Genomic DNA, 15,542 nt, shown 5'->3' with positions numbered 1-15,542 from the left:
TTCTTCTTGCACTTAGCGATCGGGTATGCTGTATCGCCCCAAATGTTGAGACTGCAGACCTGTATACCTCGGGCTTTCTGGGTTTCATTTAACAAGTCAACCTAGTCGACCGCCGTAGCCATGGAGTTCTTTCCTTCCTCCATGGCCGTAGCTGTGCCGTTGCTGCCAAACATAGCAGCGCAGAAGGAAGCCTATGCAGCGCTTCGTCAGATAATTCCGTCTGGCGAATAGCTTGAAAAAGTGCTGAACTGCTCTCCGGTCACCAAGAGAAATGTTTCTAACCACAAGCGACGCGCACGCTTTGAAATATGCGCGCACGCGAGTTGGTTTCGAAGGCAGCATCGCTTGGCGCGGGGTAGGCAAGCTACGTTTTTGCCTACACCCCGCGTCGCTGCCGACCGCATCTGTCGCTCGCCGTCTCCGCTGACGTGTCAGAATGTTCACTGTGTAGAGTAACCACTCTTACACCGTGAGAGTAACTAACCTTACAGTTATGCAATTTGCCGTTTTTGCTTGCTTTGTTGAAACCGGCCCCAGGCCCCAAGATCGGCGGTTCCAGCGCTGCGGTCTGGCAACCACAGAGTTACTGTTTCGGGAGGATAAATGTGTTTTCATTTCAATACAGTTTTGTCCTCGGCCTTTGACCAGGCTGTATTTAGTGTAATTGGAAGTCTTTTATGCCTCTACTGTTAGGTTTCTCGATTTCTTGAACGTTCAGCAGTTGGTTTCAGCTATGCAGCGAGCAGTTTCAAGCATAAGCTGCGCCATAGCATGCCCTACGATCTGTGCGATATGGTATCGCCGGAGGGGGCCCTTCGCCCTAATGTAAACAACTCTGCTCCTGTGAACATCAGGCCGCGGCTGTAGCTGGGAAAGTGGAGCTTTAAAGCTGCTCATGGGTTGAAATGCATATGGCCAGTGACGTGAACAGTGAATCCAGTGGGAGTGACTCCGGCTCAACTCCGGAAGAGGAGCGAATTCGACGGCTGTTCCAAACCTGTGATGGCAATGGAGACGGTTACATTGACAGGCTAGTGAAGTTTTGTTCTTTTAAGCAGTGATCTCTGGACTACTTTCTGTCGAATGCCTTCTACCCATGCTTCGGGCTTATACCGCACGCAGTTGGTAAATTAGATTAAAAGAGCTAGTCTCTATGGCGGATTGAACGGCGAACAAGCTTCAACTCGCATAAAAGCATGTAAGCGATAACGCCCGTAATGAACTGTCTCTGCCATCATTCTCATGGATTTAAGGAATCTTGTTTCGCTGCGCATATGTCAAGCTGTTGAGTGCATGATATCGTGTTACAGAACTGTGCGCCAATCGATTTCCTTGACATTCATTCTTCAGGACGCTTGTAAATCACTCTACACAGCGGCTGTTCTTAATTTATGCTCCTTAAGCAGCGGTGACCTTAATAAGGATCTGAATGACGTTGGATCTTCATGAGAGTGCCTGCGCTGCACAGCCGAAGCTGTTAAGTGCGACTTTACCTTCGATAATCCACCTATTGCACTGTAGGCGTCAAACTTGGGTAGTAGGGCCAGGAAGGGAGTTTCAAATTTCTCTAGTACACGAAAAAAAGCTTGAACAAGCCAGTACGAGGATTAAAAGGTGAAATGTTTTCTTGTATAACAAAGCGCAGAAAAATGAGGACGATGGCTTAGAAAAGTTTAGCGCGGACTCTCATAACTGCAGGAAGTAATGAAAACAGGCACAGGCTTACTTAGGGAATGAAATACAAACGGCAGATAGCCGCACTTACTGCCGATTCCATTCATCCGTGCTAATTTCGTGCGTCACTCGAGGGCCTTATGTTTTGATCGGTTGTATTGTTGTTACGTTGTTGTGCTGTTTTTGTATGGTTCTTGCATTGTTAGTTTCAAAACAAAGTTAATCAACATTATAAGCAATTTCTTAACATTCTGATTCTGTCTTTCTTTTGTGCCACATTAGCCAAGACCTGCTGGCAGTGTGTCGGCAGTTGAATCTCGAGCACAGTGTTGCAGAGCTCATGGAAGAGCTTGGAGCTGATGAAGATGGGCGCATCTCGTACGCCGAGTTCCTGCGGCGTCGCATGCAGCTTATGGGTGAAATCAATGCCCTTACGCATCAGGAAGAAGAAGTGCTGGAAAAGTGCCCCACTACTTCGGCACAGGCTTCGTGTTCCTGGAGAGCAGAGAGTGATGCTAGTCAAGGTATGACAGCATGCATAATGCTTATGGAAAGATGTTTCACATAGGTACTACTGCGTGCAGAAACATCAATTGATGTTTCTTGTCAGTAGCAAGCAAAATATTTGATTTATTCTTTTTCAAAGCTACAAACGAAAGCACAGTAGGGAGTCTTTTGTGAAACAGGAGACTGCTGCAGTGCTTAGGCTATCTGGAAGGTCACAGACCCTGTGCTGTAATTTGTTCAGAGCACTGCAGTTTCTGAGCTAAACTTAAAGGAACACCGAGGACAAAAACTAGTTGACATCTATCAATAGGGTATGGTATTCTAACCTCAAAGAAACCCACTGAAAACAGCTTTTATAAGCTAGAAAAGTCAAATTAAAAACTGATGTTGCCACCACAACCTATTTTGCAAGTAAAATAAGTTTGGTTTGGTTTATGGGGTTTAACGTCCCAAAGCGACTTAGGCTATGAGAGACGCCTTAGTGAAGGGCTCCGGAAATTTCGACCACCTGGGGTTCTTTAACATGCACTGACATCGCACAGCACACGGGCCTCTAGAATTTCTCCTCCAAAGAAATTCAACCGCCGCGGCCGGGATCGAACTCGCGTCTTTCGGGTCAGCAGCCGAGGACCATAACCACTGAGCCACCACGGCGGCCTGCAAGTAAAATAAGTGTGTTGACAGCAACTTTTGGTAGGCTATACTGCACCACCATTCACTTCAAAACAGTGGCAACCTGTTCTTTTTGGTTAGGATGTTGTGAGTTTTAATCGACTGGCGGGAAAATTTTTCTATTCCAACTTTCTCTCCTATAAATGCGACCTTCGCTGCCGGACGAACGCCAGTTTTACTGATAGCAATAATTAGATTGAGTTTTCTTTAGTGTTTTTTTTAATATCACACATTATTATTATTAGCACCAAAAAGCTAACGGGCAACTTTATTTCTCTATCCCACATGTATGGTTTAAGACAGGTCTGGACTGACCAGGCATTGGTTCTTTATTGTCCACTGAATTTTTTTTTTTTTGTTCGAAAGCATGATGCAGTACGAAGAAGTATTTGTCTTAAGGAAGGTGAAGAAGTTCAACCGCGTGGCATCCTGGTAACAGTTCTTTCATGCAATCAGAGTTAAAATTACTGCTACCCTTGGGAGTAAACATATATCGACCAAACCTATGGTGTTAAAGTGCCACACTGAAGCTTTGTTCTGTGCCGAAGTGCCTAATGATTTTGGAACGGTAAGGTAGTCATGTCTGACAAAAATTAGAATGTCAAGAAAAAGAACTAAAAAGGAAATTACCCGGCCCGCACCAGTCATGTGTGACACTGAGGAAAGATTTTTTGTTGTACATTCCTTGTTTTCCAGCGGAAGTGAAAGCTTTCTCAAGGTTTTGAATGTTTCATGTGTTGTCTTTTTTGCGAAGTTAGATCTACTCGCATTTCTTACCAAATGTGTCCTTGTGTGTGGATTTCTTGGAGTTGGAAAATGTTCATTCATACGTCTTCCTGATCAGTATTTCCTTCTACCACCTCTTATAAGCTTAAGATTTTGCTTTGATGAGGTTGATGAACTGATATTTTTTTATTATTATTGAAATTTTGAACCACCTGTGAACTACTCCTGTGTAATCTTTTGCCAAATGCATGCACTACAGGGGCTTTGTCGGAGCGGCATGAAAGTTGGGAGTTTGACTCTGGCACTAGGGACCTGAGCCCAGAGCCCAACACACTGCAAAGGCTGATTGAAGCTTCTGGGCTGCCTATACCAAACAAGGCCAGTGATCTGCTTGAGCTGGCTAACAAGGTGAGCAGGCAGTTATTCTTATCGTTAATTTTATGCATCAAAGAAATAAGACAAGGCACACTTAGCATTGACCAGGTGGCCTGGAAATGCGATTGTTATTTGGTTTAAGCCCTTTGTTGTAAAACGCTCAAGAAACGCTTCGAGAAACGCATAAAAGTCTAAAATAAATGTGTGAGGAAGCCCGCACCGATGCCTTTGATTTGAAAGCAAAATTGTCATTCTAAGGCGAATTGAAAGGAAGCCAATGTCATGGAGGTGCTTTACTTAATGAATTACATCTGTTGTGTTGTGATGTGTTGTGTTCTTAGCTCTAACCAGTGAAGTTGATAGCAAGTGCACCTATGAAACCTTTTACTATCACAAGCCTGTTGTCAATTCATATGTCCTCTTTCAGCAGCATACGATGCTTGTCTGCATGGGGTTATGTTACAATTTAAAGAGCTTTTATGTCATGGTCTAAAGTTCAGCCGTGTTGTTTACTGTTTGTAACATTCACTCAAAACTTATATTCAGCTTCACCTGGCTGCACTATCGTCACTGAAGAATGAGGTGTATGACCTTGCCGGTCGGCTGCAGCAAGTGTCCCAGGAAAAGGAAGCTCTGGAACGGAAGCTGAGCAAGCGTCAACTGGAGAGGCTACAGGCTGCCCGGGACCGTGAAGATCGACTAGAGCAGCAGGCACAGCGTTACGAGGAGCGCATCATTGAACTCCACAGTGTCATCGCTGAGCTTTCCAAGAAGCTTGACCTTCAGAGGGCTGCAATTATCAAGTTAGTGCGGGATGCAAGACTTTTGCGGGATGCAAGACGGCGTGATACATCACCACATATCTCGTTTACGGATGACGACACTAATACGAACTACTATCTGAACACCCTCATTAACTTTATGATACGCTACATATTTTGCATCCTGTAGCTTACTGCATTAGAATGTGTTACTCGCAGTCATAAAGAAGTGTAGGTCTAATAATATGCTTTAGGCATGTGTGCTGCAGGTTTTGTCCAATGCAATCAACATTGAGAGCAGTCCCCCCATTTCTGTTTTCTTTTATGTGGTTGCTCATCTTTAAGTCAGCTGTCATTTGAGTGATTCTAGGGATCAAAACGAAACTGTTGGATGTTAGCCTCCTTCCACCGATTCAAGCTGCCACCAAGGTTACAAAGCTAATTCTTGATGATGCTTAACTCCTGTGTCTTGATTTTGTAATGCCATGTGCCCAAGTAGGACCCACAAGTGCTATTGCATCAGCATTTATCACAGAATGTGCAGAGGCCTTGCCTAGTTTTTTTCGTGGGTCATCAAAAAGCCAGTAAGTTGAGCAGTTCTGCTGCTGTAGGAAATGTCGGGCTAAAACACTACATCTAAATGCTGAAAGTTGGGCCCAGGAAGGGAGCTCGGAAATCAGCATGTTCAAGAATAGAGAGTATTCTGAGTTGCTGCTCCTTCACCTAACTCTTCATTGCATCATAGCTTTGAACATTGAAAAAAGGTGCACAGAGGTGTTGTACAGACAGTGAAATTGTCGTTAGTGAAATGCTGGTTTCTGGCAATAACGGAAATTGTAAAAAGCCTGTATGATCTGCCATTGTATCAGGATCTAGTGGATTGCTAATTGCTGGCCACAGCTTTGCTGAGTGGCCGCAATAGTGGCTGCTTCGGTGTGCTACATATGGTTGGGTGGTTGACCTTTACTTGGAAAGCATTACTCTAGCTGCCACAAACTGGAAAAATTGAGAACTCTCGCATCAGTTACTTCTGCACGTAATAGTATTGCACTAAACGAACACAATGTGATCAGGCAACAGAGGTTTGGATTTACTCTTTTTTGTTTTCATGTCTTTTCAGATAACCCTGAAATCTTGCAATTTTAATATTTTTATAAACCAACTAACTGAGTTAATGAGATTATGCTGTATAGATAGACTACCGGCCTTATCCAGCATAATGTTGTTTACAATTAAAATGCAGTTTGCTTAATCGATTTTTATATCTCATCTCTGGCATGGACAAGTTATTCTTCCTCAGCTGTGTATGACCTGATGTCAGTTTTTTAGAATACATGTGAAAAGCTCAGTTTTAACAAAAAGAATGCTGAAAGCACTTTTGCAAAACCATTGTCTGCTTTAGATGTCTGCTTTGGTGTTGCTATGCTTCCATTTTCTTATTGACTGAAACATTTCTTCACAGGGAAGAAGATGAGTTCAGCCAGCAGTCAGGGGACGAGTCGAGGATCAGTGACGTCCTGAGCCACTGTACGAGCAACGAAAACTTAGCTACAGAATCAATTAGTGACAAAGGTAACCACTGCCTTCTGATCCACAGTCTCACTGCTTTGCATTTTTATTTATTACCTGCACTGGTAATAAAGCACATTGTGCGACCATTAATGCTGAGCCAAATCTTTTATTTCAGACAACGAATCCCCACCGGAGTTCACTGACGTTATATCTGGAAAATGTGCCACTACAGAAGTGGTGGTTCCGATGCAAACTCATGAAGGAGAGGACACCAGCAGTGGCCTTGGAGATAATGAAAGCTTTGATGATAAACCTCAGGTAAGATGGTGCTCATTGGAAAATCTACTTACTGAAGGGAGTGCATAGCTTTTCATGTTGCAGATGTTAATTCTCTATTGTACCAACAGCTGACTGAAGCACATCACTTTCATCACTGCTGCAGTCTGTGGTTAATGGGCTAAGCAATCAAATGAAAGCTGATAACTTTGCAAAAGCGTACTGCACTTCATGCATAGTTACACACAGAAGTATCAGTATTTTAATGCTCATCATCAGCGTCATGACTCGTGACTTTGCCTTGCTGCTGTCAGGTGCAGCAACGTGTACTGGCAGTCCTTGTACCTTTAGGTTGCTATATGACTTACAGGATTGACTCTTTACAGGAAAGCTCTTCATAACGTTGCTAAGACTGCAGGGACTGTCACGAAAGGTATATAGTGAGAAACAAATAAAACAGTTAGAAAGCTAAGCTGGAAGCAATTTTTTTTATGTGTATGTACACAACTCAGTTCTGTGAAGCCTAATTTCTATGCTATGCACTCTCCTTTCCTTGAATTGTACATGACTTTGGCTGTGCTATTGGGAGATCTTTCATCAGGGCCTTCTTAGTGTTTTTAACGTAAACACTTTTTTGTGGTGCAAAGAATTATCTATTCTTCAATTAAGCACAAGCTCTCAGCTTTGACCACTCAAGAGAGCAATTGGTAGCGGCCGTTGTCAAGTTCATTCTATGCTGTCATTATACATGTTGATTAATTCCTTGTAGCTGTATAATGAAGGGCTCCTGAAACATTCTCACTTGTTGTTTTTGTGCTTTTTTTTAATTCTTCACTGTCTCAAAAGATTTGTGTCACATCTGGTTGACTTTCATTGCATCACTGGGAATGAATTTGCATTCCATCACCGAAGAGGTGCATTGTGAAGGAAGAGAGGAGGGTATGCTTATAAGTGCATTGTCGTAAGAGAATGGTAGGAAGGTGTTTCATGGTGACATATGATAAGTCAGTGCCAGCAAGTTAAAGATTGCCAACAGAACAGGGAAAGCTTCAAGGGTGAACATATGCCGGCATTGATAAAAGAACTATCACAGACACCTAACAGTGGTATAGATGACAGTTGCAGTTTATTGTGCAGTATATATACAGTATAGTTCTAAAAGTTGAATAACCTTTTCTTTTTTTTTTTACAGTAAATGATGGTAATCATTACACACCAGAGGGGTTGCACAGGAGCAAGGTCTGGCATAGTAACGCATGTGGTGCTCAAGCAGGTGCATTTGTGGCTAGAAAGGGACCCAGTCAGAAATTACGGAGGGCACGTAAGACTACTTATGTGCATTGAAGGCGAAAGCATTAGTTTTTTCATTTATATTTTTTTCTGACTTTCTAATGACATACCTACACATTAGCGTGCAGTTGTAAGACAGTGCATATACTAGGTTCACCTTTATTCACCAAGAAGCAAGGTGGTTTTGTGGCCTATGGGGTGCGTGCTCACCTCACAGTCTGAAAATCCTTGGTTCAGTTCCCCGCACCTCCGGAAAAAACTTTTTTCTTTGCTGATGATGTCATTGATGGTTTTGTGGACCATTTTTTGTGGATGTCGACGACACCATGCATCGTTGCTAATAGGCCGCATATAAGGCTTTCACCTTAAAAGATGAGTGACAAGAAAGGGAGGCACGCATGATGGGACGGGTTAGCAGCAGTGCTTTATTGGGCGAATGCATTCTCCAATATGGCTAACAAATCATGCGCAGAGCAACCAGCAACAAAAAAAAATGACAATGATAGTGGGGATACAAAAGCATACAGCAAACCTGTCACCTGCTGTCTAAAAGGCTAAATTGTTTTTCCAGCAGGCAGGACAAAGATGCACTGATGCAATCATTACTGTGCATCCTGATGTAATAGGTTGCCAAAAGTTCACGTTCTCCTCGGCACTTGCTTCTTCTAAGAAAATGCTGATGTTGCTAAACATCTGGTGGTGTTTTCAGTCCTGCTGTCCATTTCACGTCCTTCATCTTTTTTGCCTGGGTTCTTTCTCAAGAATGTACCAACTGGCCTATGCCTAACTCTCTTGCAGCAGTAGTTTAATTACCCTTTTGATACTGCCAGCAGCTATTAAATAATATCGATAATCTGTAGCACTACAGAAAACAGTGCTGCCACACATAGTCTAAGCTGTGGTTCTTTAGGGCTGCTGTATCGAATGAATACCAAACAGTGAAGCGCACATGGAAAGCATAAAAGCCATTGCCTTTCACTGTTGAAGAAAGAAAAATTGCTCGTTATATCGAGAAATTGGAACACGTTATTTGAATAATTTAAAGGGACACTGAGGAGAAATTGAAGTTGACTTGCATCGACAGAATACCAGCTCCTGATTACAAAAACGCCATTCATACTGACAACAAAGCTCTTGTAACATAGAAAAGAGCAAGAACCAAAATACAGGTATCGCCGCCACAGGCCAAACTCGCAAGTACAAGCTTCATGACGTCGTAGGACAAAACAGTGTTGCCAGAACCAATAGTTCTAGCAACACTAGGACACGAGAAGCCACGAATCACTGAGGCGCAGCAAATGCATGCGCAAATCTCCTTCACGTCGCCAGATGGCGCCACGTACCCGACAGCTATACGCGCTCCTGCAGCGCCAGGACCAATCAGCGCCTGCTCACAGCGGTATGGGGGCTCCCGGTATTCCGCTAACGGTAACAAGGTACACGGTATGCTAAAGGTGTCTATTTGCGAGAACTTCGTTGACGACTTCGAGAACGAGATCCATCGTAACGCTGGCAAAACGCCAGTGCAAACGTAATCAAAGCGACTGTAGCGACGGCCGCAATAGCCGATAGATGCCTTCAACGTGCGGCCGGCGGTAGCTTTCTTTTCGTCTGCTGCTAGGCCGCACTGCTGGCCGCCAGAAATCACGGAGTCAGCGGTACGTCATGCGCACGTCATGTTTCACGTCACTTAGTCCTGTGTCGTCATAGGAGAATCCCAAGTTTGAGTCAGAGCGGCGGGAAAAACTTTTTCAACTTCGTATCCAAACTTCTTAGAAATATGTAAATGCATCTTTCGCTGCCGGTCAAGTGGCAACAAAGCCATGAAATGCTGAACTAGCGGATTTTGCTATAAAAAAAATATTAATAGAGCTCTCCTCAGTGTCCCTTTAAAGTGAGGTAATCAATAAATGGATTTCTTTGGGGTCTTTTAAGGGGAATGTGTTTCCTAGATTGCATCAGTTCCTTCATCGTATAGTGGGGGGAGGCAGTGAGAAAAGATGAGAATGAACGCCAAAGGCAGACAGGACTGTCACTGAACTAGTTTTTCAGTGCCAGTCCTGTCTGCCTTTCGTGTTCATCCTCTTCTTTTTACACTGCCTCCCTTCACTGTACAAACAGACCAACAAGCCCAAACCAAACTCCAGTTCCTTTATAATGAGAGCTCATTCTATTCAAAATTAGTGTTGTGCTTTTACACCTGCCACTGGGCCTTCGCAGCGATATGCCGAGTGTAAGTTTGTAAGTTTAATTCTTTGCCCTCGTTTTCGGTCGTCACTGCTGTTAATCGGAGATGAATTAAAGAAGGAGAGGCTTATTAAGAAACTAAAGCAGTTAGAAAAATCTCATGGTGAAATCGTTAGAATGTGTCGGGAGCCCTCCACCGTGAATTACCCGATTGCCTTGGTGTGTGCATGGGAATCTGTAAATTACTGCAGGGCTTTCACAGCAGCAGCAGCAGTCACGGTGTGCATGGTGGGGGTCGTGTCACCACCGTCGAACACAGGGCCACATCATGCCAAAGCCTGCAGGCATCTCAGCTGCAGGAGGAAGTGGCCGCTCTGCGCTCACAGAACATCGGCCTCCAGGAGAGGCTGGCACGTCAGGAGGCTGATTTGCAGCGGGCAAGAGCTGCTACAGCTGCGCTGCGCGAAGAGAGAGATCGCTGCCAACGCAAGGCAAGTTTTCGCCAATACGACCGCAATTTCTTAGTTTTCTTAGGTCGCAAGCTTTAAGGGCACAATTTTTTTTTTTGTGATTTTTCACAAATGAACTAACGTTTGTGAAAGTTCAGGTTGGGCAAGCAGTTTTTGCTGTCATGCAAATGCAATTCAGGTGTCAAAGTACTGCATCTTCTTTGGCATCAGTCTAAATTCACCAGAAGATGTGCTAAACACTCTCACCTTATGGTGGTGTCGTTTCAATGATTTCAATATCTGGAGTACTCTTGAGAGCATTACAGTTTAGCTGTGCATGCACGTGCACCTGCCGAGCACCTTTTCTTCCTTTTCTCAGCCTGCTCTTTTATCCTTTCATTCACTCAGTTTTGGCTCTGTTAGCTTGCCTGTGAGCAGGTACTTATGAATGCTGCAGTTCTCTCGGGCCTGCTTTAAGCTTGCTGTGCACTGTGCGCTTGCAAATTCTACCTCTATGATCGTATTTTGAAATTTTACCATGAACTGAAACTGAAAAATTGAGTTTGCACCAAGAAAAGAAAGCTGCATGAACACAGCTTCTTGCCTTGCATCGTCTCTCTTTTATTGCTCATGTAACCTTCAGAGAGGTAATAAAAGACTTCGTTCAGAAATCCAAAATTGACAAGTTTGCTTATTTCACATTTTTCCATGGTACCACTAGGTGTTAAACACTCTTATGTGTACTTGCAGGAAATTTAAGTGCTCCTAGTAGCCTGCTTTGGCCCTGGTCTTGTATCACTAGTGCAGCATGGGAGGCTTTGATTCTATTGCTGCTGGATTCCAGCTTTGCATGTGCTTTCAGTGGCAACTTTATGACACTGCTATCGACATCACGAAAGCACCTCTAGTGTTGCTGTGGTACTATGGACTTGTGTTTTACGACTATGGTAAATGACTTGTGTATTATGACTGGGATAAATGAACATGAAATAATGCTCTGGTCCTGCTGCTGTAGCATTTCAAGGGACACTAAGGATAATATCTCATTTTAGTTCTTCGTTAAAATGGTTTGTATGGTTTTGTGGCTATCGTGATCTTTGTTTGGCAGTAAGGGACCCATTTTTGGTGATGTCATCACATGTACTCTAAACAAATTTGGCCCACGCGGCATCTCCAGGTGCGTGACCTACAACAGCGTGTGGCCACTAGTCCCCAGAGCAGCTGCAGCCTAGCGCTGGGGGGAAGCTCGTCTCCACTGGCTGAACAGGCAGCGCCACCTGTGGCCAAGATGGCCGAACGTATACGGCTGCGCAAGACCGAGCCACCTGCTTCGCAAAGGCTTATCCTCGGTTCAGAGATGGCCAACCTTGGGGTGAGGACCAGTCTGTTACCTTCATTGGTGTAATGATGCACTCACACTTGCAAACTGTGAAGGGCGTGCGACCAGCTGCCATTTTCAACCAAGATGTAAAACAGTAGTCGTGACATTCACACTAACAGGTCAGCTTGAGATCATCTCTCCCAAAGTCTCATACGGTACGAGAGTTGTAAATCTTGACTGTTGCTGGCAACGAGAAGATGTAGAACTAGCTTCATATCACTTTCGAGGGGCCACTTATTGGTTTAACGATTTGCAACGGGGGGTTGCAAGGCTGAAAAACTGAGCAGCTTGGGACTGTCCTGTGACTTGCCTTTCAACCAAAATGGTTGCGCCTCTGTAACCACCTTCGTAACAACTTTCACGACTTGCAAGTGTGAATGCACATTAACTGTTGCAGCTGTAGGCAAATATGTTCAAATTTCAGGACACATAAGAGTAGTTCTCTTGACTGTCTGTCTGCATTTCATGGATGTATGGATACGCTTTAATGTGACATTGCAAAAACGGGAAGCTGTGTCTTACCTGTACTACTACTATGTCCACCTATTTATCTTCAGAAGCAGTGCATGGAGGACATTTTAGTTTTGAAGGATGGCTACTAGCATTTTCATTGGCCAGTATGGGAAGCTTTTCTCTAGACGTCCCCAATGCATTGCGTTAAAATAAGCCTGCAGTAAAGAAAAGTGTCTCGCAGACTTCGCAGAAATATTTGTAAACAAGAACTTTTACTTCAATACAAATATTGAGCTTTGTATGGCTCTGAACTTTTAACTCATCATCATCATCATCATCATGATCTCTCTAAATTTCTGATATGTTGATGCATGAACCAGGAGTGTAAACTAGCATAATTTTTGTCATACACCTAACGCTGCTTGCAGCTGAAAGATAACAGTGCACTCAGCTAGGCAATAGTAAATGGGTACCATGATTTTTGTCATCACAACAGTAACAGCTGTGGGGTTTTTAATTGGGGAGAGATAAATATGTTTCCCCCATTTAACCTCGGCTTACACAGTTCAAACCGCTGGACCCCACCCCGTGGTTGCGAGCGCTACCGAGTGCACGCCGACCACAGCGGGCCTTGCTCTGAGGGAACGACACACTGGCTGACACAAACAAGACATTTATTGCTACAACAATAACGCCAGCTAGCAACAAAATATGCTAAGGAATCGAGGACGTTCGGCTCACCAGCAGAGTTACGAGTGAATGTTCACCCACGCCAGGGCAAGGGGGAAACTCCGAGGCCGGACGGGATGAGTTGGCGGGAGAATGTTCCCGCCACGAGGCTGCTCGCCGGTGGAGAGCGGAGCCTTGTGCATGAACGTCAGCGTGCTTCCCAGGACCTGAGCCGAAGAGGGCAGTCTCCCTCGTGCGTGCGCGCAGCAAACACGCTGTCTGTGGTGCTCGTGTCGCTGCGACGCCAGTGCCCTCCCTTGTTAGTTAAGGGGGGACACTGGTCTTGAAAAAAAAATTTTTATTAATGAAGTCACAGTTATGAAATCTTCAGGAAATATGTATTTTTGTGTGCTGATTCTAAATATGTCATTTAATTTCATCTAAAACAATTTCTTGAGCACTTATGCACTTTTTATGCAAGTATTTTGCAAAGAGTTTTGAAGAAAATTTGCTGCGGGAAACTCGCTGAAATGTATGCCATTGGGTTCTCTTGACACCAAGGAATACAATAAGGGTGAAATTGTCTTCCTGCCTATCATAGAATTTAAGTTAAGAGTTTTGAAGTTGTCGCTTGAGAAATGAGAAGGAAAGTGTGTATTTCTGTTTCTGAAGTGGCAGCTTCAGTACCCTATTAGCCGAGTTCTATGAGAGCCAGGATTATAATTTTACCCTTATTGTATTCCTTGGTGTCAAGAGAACCCGATGGCATACATTTCAGTGAGTTTCCTGCAGCAAATTTTCTTCAAAACTCTCCGCAAAATACTTGCATAAAAAGTGCATAAGTTCTCAAGGAATTGTTTTACATGAAATTAAATGACATATCTAGAATCAGCGCACAAAAATACATGTGCCCTGAAAATTTCATAACTATGACTAAATTAATAAAATTTTCTTTTCAAGACCAGTGTCCCCCCTTAAAGTAACTAACACGGCTAAGGAGGGTTCATTACGGGGAAGTGAACCACAGGGGATGAGTTGCAGGCGCATTGTGGGGAAGCGAACAACAGGGGACGAGTAAAGCGTATCCCCACACAGCATAACGAAGTGACTGCACACAACCTAAATCCTTCCTATAGACAGCCCTTGAGATGTTCAAGGGGATCAGGTTTTTTGTGCAGGGCAGCATGCATTGTGTTGGACCTACTTGGAAGTCAGTCTTCGTTTCATTAAGAGTTGATGAGTTTGGCTCTAGCAGCAGCTGGAATCATGTTTGCTGTTGATTATGCAATGCATTTCTCTTTCAGAGGAGTATTGCAAATGACTTGGGTACATGCCTTCTTTCCTGTATGGCACTTTGGTGAGGTGCAATAGCACGAAGTTTTAGGCAACGTTTTGCTGCTCTCTGCAAGAACTGGAAACAGTGTTAAAGTGGCACCTCTTGGACATGTGCAGATCTCCAGCAGCAAAGTGGCTGAACAGTTGGTGCAGCAGCTGCAAGAAGAGGCTCACACCCAGGAAGCCATTGCTGCCCAGAGACTCTGCTCTTCTGGGTCTCCACTGCCTGAGGGACGCTTGCGTGAATTTGAAGTTGAGATTGAGCGCGTGAGCAGCAAGGTGGGTGCGTTTGAGCTGGCTGCATGTTCTTGTCGATGATTTGACCAGGATTACATTGAGTTACTTTGTTCCCTATCAATAGTGACAAAATTTTTGCTGTTTGCAACAGCTTGTGAACATTGTAACGGATCTTTTAAGGCACCCTGAAAGAGAATGCTAAATCAAGCTAGACTGAGATGTTAGTGTCCCAAGATTGCAGATATCTAATCTCTGCAAAGATCAGCTTGAATAAGCCAGAAAATCGCAGAAAAGGCTTTAACTTTTCTACAACGCTTCCCATAGCAACGCTTCCCAATCTGGAAACTGCTCTGGGTCAAGTGAATTTTTCAATGGCAGTGACTGGTTCTTCACTTTTACTTATGTGCAACATAGTTTCAATGGAGACTGGTAGTACTGTCGAAATAGGAGAGCAGCATGGTGAGTGTATCAGAATGCAAAGCGCTAGTCAACTTAGTCGGCCTTTGTGAAGCTATTCTAAGCATCAGCTACAGAAGCGCAAGGCAAGCGCAAGCTCTCTGGGCCATTCTTGCTCTTTTACGGGTGATTAACTCACATGAAAGATGGTAAACTGGGCTTTGTGGCTAACAGTACGGTGGTGCTGTTTGTTGATTAATATTGCAACAAAGGCCTGTGTGACCAGTGACGAAAACAATTTTGTTTTAGTTAATTATCTGTGATCATCTAGAGAATGTGTTAGTTTCTTTTAGGTATAGAATTCCCAGCAGCACCTCAAAATTCTGTTCCTTGTGATCAACAGCAGTGACAACTCTGTACAAGTTTTCAAGAGGGCTTTTTTTGTGGTAGTTTGGTTGCAGTGGTGGCTAACAGTTGCAGCGTAATCTTGATAATACTGCCAAGAAGCTTTATAATGTTTAATTTTTCATGCTGAAGGCCACCAAACCACAGCTTTATCACTTTGCGACTCGAGATGAGACTCAATTTACTTCGAATGGTCACCCCGATATCAAACCAATTCTATGCCATTCAAGTCTGTTT

The 15,542-nt window shown here is 43.9% G+C and overlaps 1 protein-coding gene across 1 annotated transcript in view; it reads left to right on the top strand.

Moving 5' to 3' along the window:
• Window positions 1-460: 460 nt before the first annotated feature.
• The window catches only part of LOC149340452 (colorectal mutant cancer protein), a 38,106-nt gene continuing 23,024 nt past the window's right edge, over window positions 461-15,542 (top strand). The window contains exons 1-9 of the mRNA XM_089549227.1: window positions 461-1,030; window positions 1,957-2,198; window positions 3,839-3,987; window positions 4,501-4,757; window positions 6,178-6,287; window positions 6,403-6,545; window positions 10,232-10,471; window positions 11,607-11,801; window positions 14,385-14,546. Coding sequence (XP_089405353.1) covers window positions 906-1,030; window positions 1,957-2,198; window positions 3,839-3,987; window positions 4,501-4,757; window positions 6,178-6,287; window positions 6,403-6,545; window positions 10,232-10,471; window positions 11,607-11,801; window positions 14,385-14,546 — 1,623 coding nt within the window. The 5' untranslated portion in view covers window positions 461-905. The remainder of the gene's footprint in view (window positions 1,031-1,956; window positions 2,199-3,838; window positions 3,988-4,500; window positions 4,758-6,177; window positions 6,288-6,402; window positions 6,546-10,231; window positions 10,472-11,606; window positions 11,802-14,384; window positions 14,547-15,542) is intronic.

The sequence above is a fragment of the Amblyomma mixtum genome, chromosome 6 (assembly GCF_055824585.1).
Source record: "Amblyomma mixtum isolate Tamu chromosome 6, ASM5582458v1, whole genome shotgun sequence".
NCBI lineage: Eukaryota > Metazoa > Arthropoda > Arachnida > Ixodida > Ixodidae > Amblyomma > Amblyomma mixtum.
Note: the sequence above shows the minus strand (reverse complement) of the source record. Positions and strands in the feature narration are given on the sequence as shown.